Consider the following 11,082-nt stretch of genomic DNA (forward strand, 5'->3'; position numbering starts at 1 on the left):
AAGTAAAAGGGGAGGGAAAGATACTCATTTTTTTTAGTATATTATGTATATTTTTAATACCACGACCATTTAAGTTAAAAAATATATACATGACATCATAAATCACACGTTATGATATTATTTTGATACTAACATTCAAAATTATTTTTTTCCATAAAATATTAATTTCTAATCAAATTTACTCTTGTTAATGTTTATCAAAAATCAAATTCTTATAAATATTTAATTTATGTCTACTTGTTATCGGTGACTATATAAAATCATATGTTATTGAAAATATTATTTTAAAATGATTCTTAAGCATTTAATTCCTTCAAATAATCTGATTAAAATCCAAGCCTTATTTTTTTCAGATCTTGTGTGGCAGCCTACCCTATAACGGTAAAAGTTTATTGTGATAATGAATCAACTATAAATGTTGCTTTAAATTTTGCTTTCCATGATAAAAAAACCATTTTGAATTTGATGTACATTTTATATTGAAAATTTTTCAAAAGAGATTTTAAAAATAGTTAAAATTGTTTCATAAAACAAATTTTTTACAAAGTTGTTGACCTCTAATCAAAATAATTTTTTAAGTACTAAACTGGGTCTTATATATCTATTTAAAAAAAGTTATTTCAAAACGGTCTCGTTTCTTGATGTTGATCATGAGATGGGTTTTGAGAATAATGACTTAATCACAAGATTAACATTTAGCTTAATGGAATATTAACTTAAAAAGTTTTATGCTGGTTATTGAAGATAAGGGTATAATATGTAAAAACTGTGAAAATATGAAGAATGAAAGAGTTTCAGCTTAGAGGAAGTAAAGTGTAGATTTGCAGAAGACGAGGGACTGCGGCTCGTTTCTCTTGAGGTTGGAAAACACGCGGACCCAACTCGGGTCGAACCTCACCGGGTTTTAACTGTACTTGAACCGCTTCATGACCCGGAGCTTAAATACAGAGACATACAGAGGATTCGTCATTTGTTCATTCTCTCTACACACACTTTTCTCAGACGTCATATTCTTTTGTTTATGTTTAGGGTTTTGTTCTAGGGTTTGTTACTGTTATTTACGGACTTCTGTAATTGTTGAGTGTAATCTGTACTGAGCTTTGGTTGTATTTGTATTCCGTTTATAATAAAAGGAGTTCGTTAATTTTTTAACACTATCCTTTTAATTTCTTTTGTTTCATAATAAGAATCACTTGTGCACATATACTTCTTTACAAAGCATCGGAAGCAACGAGCGGAAGCTTTTGAATAATTTGTTCACAACTTCACGTAATAACTTGTATACTTCTTTATAAAGCAGCGGTATCAGCAATCATACACAGATTCACATAGAGGACAGCCATGTACGTTTTTTTGTTAGAATTATCCTTGTTTATACGAATTTATCACTTTGTTTTGTGGTTTTTTGTTTTAAATCATTTGATCCTTGACCAAAGTATATGGCAGTTTTGATTGCTTTGCTAATCGTAGATTGTATCCCACGTTTGATTACTAAAGAATGTTATGGAGGAATTATTTTCTTTTGATAGGAAGCTTTGAACTAGAGACCAGTTCCAGCCCAAAAAAGTATTCTAATTGTATGACTACTATTGGGGCTTACAGGATCCCCCTCCCCTTCAGTTTTTTTTTTCCATAAATTACTATAGAATCTGGCTTTATAGGCTAAACCTAAAGCTTCCCATTTTATGTGTATCCTCATTTTATATATATATATATATATATATATATATATATATATATATATATATATATATATATATATATTCATTTTTAAAATTTTAATAGATAGTGAACAAAGAATGAAAAATAATATTTTCAACGTAACACTGTTTCATTGGCTATGTGCCTCAACAATTAGTTTATTGGCAGTTGTATTGAAATAAAAAAAAAAAACATAAAAATCGATGAGTTCTACTTTGATAAACAAAGAAAATTTATTTATTAATAGTCCTCTGTAGATTTTTGATATATGAATCAAATTAAACTTGTTTATATTGTGTAGAAATTTTGGTTTCAGCCCCCTTAATTGTTAATTGTGATGGGCGTGTTCCACCGTTTAGGGCTCTGTTTCCAACCATACCAATATCAACAACATATTGACATTATACCTCCTGAAATATTACAAAATCAAAGAGTTTGTGGGCTAAGTATGTAGGAATAACGTTGAGGAGAAGTAGGCATGCGATTTTAAAGATACAAGGTATGTGTGGGGTTTTAGAAAATTATTTGAGTTGGAAAATTGTGGAAAACAATATTTATTGTTTTTTCAAAGTTTTTCAATCTTTGTAATGTTAGAAGATGGAAAATTCTCATTTTCTTGGCATTTTTTTTCATAAAAATGTTGACCAAACAAGCTCTTAAAGTTCTAATTTTTCTTAGAACAGCTTTCCGGACACCTCATTTTCCGTAACTAAAAGGAGCCTAAAGGGTTTTATGTGGTCTTCACAAATCCCAATTAAAAATGTTGAAACATCATAAAACAGTTGATTTCAAATCTTCAATGGAGTTAGCTTAACAAAATATACTGCAGGTTAGGGCTGGCATAGGCATAGGTGCGACCTGGGCCATTGATATCAGGGGAGCTTCTCTTGTTCTTCCATTCAAGACTAATGTTGTTCACTCGATGTCTACTACTTTGGCTATATATATATATATATATATATATATATATATATATATATATATATATATATATATTATGCTGCCCAACAATAAAAACAAAGCATGAACATTGCAAAATCCTTTTTGCGTTAAATAGTACTGGATTTCAATTTACTACAGCAAATAATACAATAATTTAAAGTAACATGTATTTGTAGTTGGCGGTTTGTTTATTTATTTTTTGAAGATAAGCACTGAAACTAAGGGCATAAGTAAGTCGATCTCTTTGCCCAGGTGGTCTGTGTTTACCTGTTTGTTTCGTAGATTATAGATTCTTTCCTGTAAACACTAATTAGTGTAAGTTCATAAGTCTTTTCGTTCACCGATGTGTGCTCTAAAGTGATTTGTGCTTGAAAACCTGTTTAGATTTGTTTGTGTAAACATTGGTGTTATTTTGATAAAACTATCTTTGGTTCCTCTTCATGTGCATTTTTGTTGATGATTTTATTATATTTCTCTGACCACTGATTTACTTATGACTATTTTGTTGTAACAACAGAGCCCGGACATAATCTGCTGGCCTTCCATTTTGGTTTGAAACCCTAAATTTCTTCGTCTGATAATGAATAATTCAGCAGCTTCCGTGCCTGTAACTATGGAGCCTGTTGATCCGGTTCATCGGTATGGTTGTGGGCATGGACGTCTTAAGGCAGGGCACACAATTGATGTCAAGAGAAATACTGTGAAGATCGAGCCCGATCTCAATGACACCGAAAAATACCATGTGACGTTCAGTTATGACGCTCAGGTTGATGGCTGGTAAACTTTTTTTTTATTTTTATTTTTGTGTATATAATTATAACAGTTTTGTCAACATCTTTCCATTCATGCATCTTTTAGATACATCAAGTTATATATTGTTTCCCTGGCAGTATAACCGTTTGTATCTATTATTGGGTGGGTCAAGAAAAAAAAGAGGTGTTCAAAACCTCTAAGAATGCCGAAAAGAGGCCAGGGCTAGTCCAGAAATTCAATGAGAAAGGAGATGGAGTCAAATTTCCCTTACATAAGAAGGGCTTAAAAGATGTCTATAAATTAGAAATAGTGGCACAGGCAGATGAAGATGGAAGTAAGAATTGTATTTTGGAAAAAACGGAAGCAGTGGTTCAGAACAAGAGTGGTATAACCAAGGTTAAGGTAAAAAATCAGATTTTATCGGTGAATGGGAGGATGTCTGTGTTTGTTGATTTGAATGGACGTAGTTATTCCACGCAAACGGATGCGGATGATCCTTATAATGGTTGTCGCATCTGTTTTGATGAAAAGAATCCTGGCATTGTTTTTCCCATTGGGGGGTTACTACTTATTGAGAAACCAATTGCAGAGGAGAGTAATGGGACTTGTCTATACAAGGGAACTTATGATGAATCACCAGTTATTGCGGGAAGGATTCCCAAGGGGAATGGTACAACAGACGAAATGATTCAAATTCTCAAGAGATCTAATCTGCATCATTCTAATGTTCTTTGGCATTTTGTTGAAGAGGAGAATGAAGATTTTGTTTTTTATGTTTATGAGAGGTGTGAATGCAGCTTACATGATTTGATATCATCAGTTGTTCATGATAAAAAATCGAATGAATACAGAGTGACACTTCCAGGTTTCAACAATCTGAAGCTGTGGAAGCCTGATGGTGTTTCTCCTTCAGAGTGCTTGTTGAAACTTTTGAGGTAGACCATTTTATTGTTATTATTATTATTATTATTATCTTTTTTCTTCGTTAATTGTCATGTGAGGCAATTAAATGATATTTGAGAAAATCATGACAAAATCGGTAAAATTGGACATGCACCTTATTTCTATCTCGAGTTCTTCTTCATATGTTTTTTTTCATGACTTTATTTTTTGAAACTCATAATGTCTATTGGCAAATAAAAATCACAGTGGCATAGTTGAAGGAATTGCCCATGTCGAGGAACATGGAATTATTCCAAACTTAAACCCTCAATGGATCTTTATATGCAAAACTCCTTCCGGTATCACTGCAAAAGTCTTGGGAATGGGCATTAGCACATCAGGCAAATCTTCTTTTATAATTTCATGTAACATATGATAGATTACTTCACTCATATTTGAATGGGCAAAATGCAGGAAAAAGAAAAATAGTTTCTAATTGTTCCTTATTATAGCATTGTACTTTTTTTTTTCCTAAATAAAGCATTGGTCTTCAGAAAGTTTACCCACCTTAGCAACGAGATTGAAATTATGACGGAATGACACAAGTTAACATGTTTTTATCCAATGTCATCGTCCATACACATGTGATGTTATGCTGACGTGGCTTAAAAGTTATAATCTTATTGCTATAATTGATGATGCTGTGATGAGGAGTAATCTAAGACTAGTATAATGCTTTAATATGGAAAGGAAAAGGAAAATGTACTATGCTCTAATAAGGAAAAAATTAGAAACTACTTAATATCTTGTATGTTTTTAGTTTTTAATTTTCATGGCATCTGTGTAGGACAAACGACTGTTGGGGATTCATTCAATTTAGGGCATCTGTTTTGTTTTTGTATCACTGCTGGTTACCTCCCGTTTGATGACGAGACAGTGCAAGAACAATTAAAATGGATCCCTGAAGCCTCTCATCTTATCTCTCGCCTCCAGAATACCAATCCGGATTCCAGGTATAATTCTATAAACTTATCTGAAATTCTTTCCATTATGATAAATTGTGGTGAAATCAACTAGTTAAAACTACCATGGGGCTGTATAAATTACACTTGCTTGAGTTGATAAGCATATTGATTGATTTCATGTTTTAATAATTTGAATCTGCATTTATTTTTCTACGGGAAAACATACAGGACAACATTTGTATCTTTACCATTTCATCTATATTGCCCACTTAATTATCTCCTATATCGACTAAAACATTATACCGTTGTTATTATTATTATTATTATTATTATTATTATTATTATTTTCTTCTAAATACCAGCATCTGCAGTTACTCTATCATGATATGGCAAAGGGGAAAATACAAAAAAGCTTTCATCTTTTTATCCACTCAACTATTTCCTATAGTTGTGAATAAACCATTCTATTTTTAGACCGTTATATATGAAAACCATTTTTCCTTGTTACCCAGTTTTTCTTTCATATGACAAAGGGCAAGTTTTGACGAAAGCAAAATGTTGTTTAATCCTTTTTTTTAGGTATTGAATTACTATCATGGTTATCATAAAGAAATAATAGTTCAGTGGCTAAATCTACAAAATGGTAAACATACTTTTTGTTTTTTTTATACTTAGCTTTTTCAAGACCCATAACTGGGAGAAATGGTTTTTTATGAATGATTGAAAAAAGTATAATGTCATAATATGTATTTTTATGACCAGCCTGCCATGGGATTTGAACTTGGAGTGTTTTATATCAAGTGATTAATTACCACAGAAAATAGTTCTGTGGCTAAATCTGTAAAATGGTGATAGTACATTCTGCTTTTCTGTCTTTTGCCTATTTACAAAACCGGTAATTGAGATAAATGTTTTCTTTAATGTTCAAAAACTTCATAATTTTTTAACTAGTACAGAAAATTGTTAATCCACCAAATTGGCTCAGCTTTACTTTGTTTCCCCCTTTCCTATAACCAGGTAAACATGAAATCTGGACTTTTTAAACAGTCAAAAAAAAAAAAAAAGTACTGTATAATGATTTGATTAGTGTATGATTTATTAAATGGCCAAATCAGTTAGATGGTGAAAGTATGTTATGCTTTTCTGTATTTAAAGTCCACATACCCACAAAAACTACTCTTTTGAATTGTTAGATGAAGTATTAATGGTTTAATTATTACAGAAAACGACCTAACCAATAAAACAGCGGAACTCCATATTGTGTATTTTTTTGTATATTATAACCTATACATTTGATACGTCTACATTTGTTCTTATCCAGACCAACAGCCAAAGAAGTATGCGACGACATTTTTTTCTGGGACGCCAAGCAACATCTTTCCTTCATCAAAGATGTGAGCGACTGTGTGGATCCAGACGTCTGCAATGCCAAAGCCAAAATCCTACAGTTACTCAATATCACAGATCCACAAGCCTTACGTGGAAAATGGGTTAAATCTCAAAAGTTGGACAATGTGACCAATTCCAAAATCCTAAAATCACTTGAAAGCCTTCAGGGTTACAGCAATTGGAACACTTTAATACACCCCACACTCATAAATAACTTAGAGCGACACAGATATTACGATTACAACAGCGTATGTGATTTATTACGATTCATAAGAAACTGTTCAAATCACTATAAAACACTCTGGAACGATTCAAAACATTTGTTGGGGGGAGTGGAGGGACTCTCGACATATTTTAGCAGCAAGTTTCCTAAACTGGTAATGGACGTATATAAAGTTTTGGAAAATCATTTAGCGAATGAAGAGCTTCTTAATAAGTATTGTTAGAATGAGCAGTTTTAAGTTATCAAGTCTTTTCGACGCTTCTCGTTCTCTTATAGAATTTGGGGACTTGTCTCGAGCATGCCTAGTTTTGCAGTCTACTCTAGCAAAAAATGGCATTCTTTCACTGTGTGCAAGAAACGGGGATGATGAGGTTGGCTTTGCAGCGTTTTGTCAGAAATTACAGATGAAGAGGCACATAAAGACAAACAAATCTCAGTTGGATGTTGCCACTCCTGGTTAATGGGGAAAGGGCTATGGGCTATCTTCTCTGCAGGACTCACTCTCTCATAATCATGATCAGAAGGTTCCGATTAGTTGCTACATATTTAGTATGGCCTGGTATCATTCTGAAAGTAAGATTGTCATTCTGTTCTATTTGCTTTTTGCAAGACTTTAGCTCCCAGGTGACCCTTAATTTCAAGTGCTTGAGCTTTCGTGGGAAACAGACCCATTATTACTCTTCTCACTTGGACTTGGTTGGTGCTGCTCGTTGGTTGTCCCTTTCAATAGCTGGTGCTGCTGCTGTACTATGCTTCTTCAAGTGTTGGTGTGGTGTCATCTCCCATTTTGGTTGTGTTTAGTTTGTACTTCAGTATTTTCTTTTTTCCTTGTGCTGTATTCTGTATTTTCCAGCTTCTTGCTGGTTTTCACATATTTATATTATTTTAGCGGTTGAAAAAGAGTCTTTTTATTCAGTTTTGATGATTGTTTTTTTTTTTGGGAAATGTGACATGCTGTATGTAGTTTGTGGGATGGAAGAAAAGTTGAATAGATGATATTCAACTACTAAAAAGATAGTAGTTTGTGCATTTTACCCAAAACATACGATGAAAATGGTTTTGTATTTTATTTCCTACCATTAAGCAAAATGCAGTTATGAGGCTAGTCGATAAAATTTTGAAAGTACGCTTTTGGTTTTCTAATTTTGCGTCTTTCGAGTACCCTTGTAACAAAAATGGTTTTTAGTTTAATTACTAAAATATAGTTAATTCAGATAGATGTTGAAAGAATGTTCTTTTTGTATTCTCTCTTTCTAAAAGTTGGTAACTATCAATGTGACCATTTAAAGACATTATTTTAATTCATACAAAAATCTATATATGAAATGTTCTAATTAGGGATGTTATTCGGGTCAGGATCGATCCGAACCCGAATAAACCGAAAACCGAATAAGGATATTTGTATGAACCAAAAACCAAACCAAATAAGTAATACGCGTTCGGTTCGGTTTCGGCCCGAATAACCCAAATAACATATATGATTAAAGAGCCGAATAACCCAAATAATATTTGCAATGTGAGTATAAATATTATATTTTGTATGATTTTTTTAGCTTATGATAAACACGAATAAAACGGACAACATGGATTAACTATTTTTGATATATAAAATGTAAAATCTAACCATCACAATCTTAAGATATAGTTATTAAGCAACATATTAAACACTAAACATTAAACATCCAAAACACCAAAAAATCTATCTATAAGTATATAAGTTAAACATTAAACATTACATATGTATTTTGGGTAATGATTGATAGAACACAAGACTGAATAAGCAATCGTGCAAGGAGAAAAAAAATATGATTTTTCATATTTGGTTCGGTCATTTTGGACTGAATAAGCCCTTATTCGAATAACCCGGACCGAATAAGCCTTATATAGATACCCGAAAACCAAATCAAATTGCTTATTCGGGTCTAATTCGGTTCGGTTTGAGTTTTCGGACCAAATTCTCATCCATAATTCTAATACCATAAAATTATATTTTATAAACATCTTTGTGAAAAAGCACAATTTCTTAGACATCTTGTCAAAAAAAAACTTTATATTTTTCATGTTTGGTCCTATCTTTTGTATTGTATTCGGATCCATCTTAACATTTGACTATAATTCCCTTATTATTTTTCATGTTTGTTACGTTGTAAGTCCATGTCTAATAAAAAATTGAGCCCTTATTATTTTTTTTTTCAGTTTCTTATTATTTTTAAAAAAAATAATCAATTAATTGATTTGTTAACAATTGGAACCCACTCCCACCTCCGGTCACCTGCCACCCTCAGCCACCGGTTACTACCACCACACACACGCAACCACCAACAACCACTACCGGTCATGATAACCACCGCTAAACACCGAAACCCACCACCAGACACTACCTTTCCTACCCTCTCTGCATATATTTCGCTCTGAAGCATCCTCTTATACTCTGATCTGAAATAAATGTTGGTGAGAACTTAACTCTCTCCCTGAAGACGAGATCTAGGTTACCAGAGATAATGATAGTAGTTTCAACGATGACGGCTTTCGGCGAGACCTGCAGCTAGAACCAAGTTTCAGCTTGAATCTTGGTTTTGGTTTTAGTGGGGATTTAGCATGGATTAATGTTGAAATGTACAAAAAATAAATAATTTCCTGGAATTAAAGTTCAAAATCAGCCAATTTAACATCCAGATCAGACAACAAGCATAGGCACACAGATTGATTGAGATGTCCGTCATGGAATTGAAGTTAAAAAAAAAAAACTTCCTGGAACTTTGCTTTGAATCACCAAGCCTGCTTTCTGCACTCCCAATCGAATAAATCCTATGAATTTCTAGGTTAAACCCGATGTAAAAAATCATATGCTTTCTCTCAAAGCCCACTACCACCGACTACAAACATAAATGAAACCCAGATGCACAAAGCGTAAACTACCCAAGTCAAATGAACCCAGATGCAAAAAGCGAGCCTCTTTAGGGGTCGACTTCTAAGGTTGATGCAATCCCATTCAAACCTATGGCTATTTAGGTCACAAATGGGCAAGTCTGAGTCGGGGTTTCATCAGCGATGATGCAAGTGGGTGGTGGAGAGGGAAACAAAAAGAGATGCGGGTCAATGGTGAATAAGGAGGGATGAGATGCAATTGTCGGTCAAGAGGGAGTATGGAAGAGATGCCGTCGAAATCGTGACTTTGAACGAGAGGATATAACGGGATTGAGAAAGGAACATGAGGTAGCGGGTTTGGGCCTTTGGTTGATATATTTTTTTTATTAACTTTTTTTAATAAGATAATAATAGAAAAATGTAAAAAGAGTATAAATGTCATTTCAAGACTGATAGAGACTATACATGAAACAAAACAAAAGATAGAGACTAAACATAAAATTTTGGTAAAACATAGGACGTAATTTCATAATTTGTTCTAGGTACTCCTAAATACACGAATTATTCGTGTATTGTATAAAATTCTGTGAAAAAACGTCATGTACGTCCAATCCATTTTAATTGTCAATTTTTCATTAAGACCCTAGAACTTAGAATAATAATATATATAGCCCCTTTAACTTTGAAATCTTGTCATCTTATTTTTATTTATAATAATAAATTTAAAACATGTAAACTTTAAAACATTATATATATATATATATATATATATATATATATATATATATATATATATATATATATATATATATATATATATATATATATAAGATGAGTGTCGTTATTGAATTTCCGATTTGATTCCGACTGTCGTCAAATAACAAAATCATTAACACCGACCCAGGATAAAGATGGTTTTTTTGGGTCTTTGGCTAAAAGAGAACCATCTTGGTGAGGTGTAGTAAATGTTATCTTAGAATTTATGGATAGAACCCCCTCATGGGGAATCCCTGGCATTGTGGACATATTTTATCCATTGATAAGTTTTAGAAAGATTCTTTTCATCTCTCGTTTAAAATCATACAAAAATTTAACATAATTGGTTTCTAATTACGGCCAAACCATGTGATTAAATGACTATCCGGTTAAATGGTCAACCGTTTGAATTATCAATTTATAATGGTTAATAATTAAATAATGAATTATCAAAATCTTTTTTAGTAACTAATCCATTGGTTTAAATATAAAATATTTATTTATAGATATAAATTATAAAAAATATATATTAACTAAATAGTTTATTCAATTTTATCAGTTTATCCGAATAAGGTATCTTTATTTGGTTAATCAAACCGAATG

The 11,082-nt window shown here is 32.3% G+C and overlaps 1 protein-coding gene across 8 annotated transcripts; it reads left to right on the plus strand.

Moving 5' to 3' along the window:
* The first annotated feature begins 975 nt into the window (after positions 1 to 975).
* On the plus strand, positions 976 to 7,770 carry LOC111887632 (serine/threonine-protein kinase/endoribonuclease IRE1a). 8 transcript variants are annotated; one of them, XM_052768246.1, is made up of 7 exons: positions 976 to 1,343; positions 2,003 to 2,200; positions 2,531 to 3,420; positions 3,534 to 4,331; positions 4,546 to 4,679; positions 5,126 to 5,291; positions 6,565 to 7,770. In XM_052768246.1, the coding sequence occupies exons 3-7, from the start codon at positions 3,224 to 3,226 to the stop codon at positions 7,076 to 7,078; spliced, it is 1,809 nt and encodes a 602-aa protein (XP_052624206.1). In that variant the 5' UTR covers positions 976 to 1,343; positions 2,003 to 2,200; positions 2,531 to 3,223; the 3' UTR covers positions 7,079 to 7,770. The 8 variants fall into 8 exon arrangements, 5 of the variants coding, with proteins under 5 accessions (XP_052624206.1, XP_052624207.1, XP_052624208.1 ...); XM_052768247.1 differs by having other exon boundaries at positions 2,018 to 2,200; XM_052768248.1 differs by having other exon boundaries at positions 2,061 to 2,200.
* The last annotated feature ends 3,312 nt before the right edge of the window (positions 7,771 to 11,082 follow it).

Source organism: Lactuca sativa, chromosome 2, assembly GCF_002870075.4.
Source record: "Lactuca sativa cultivar Salinas chromosome 2, Lsat_Salinas_v11, whole genome shotgun sequence".
NCBI classification, from domain to species: Eukaryota; Viridiplantae; Streptophyta; class Magnoliopsida; order Asterales; family Asteraceae; genus Lactuca; species Lactuca sativa.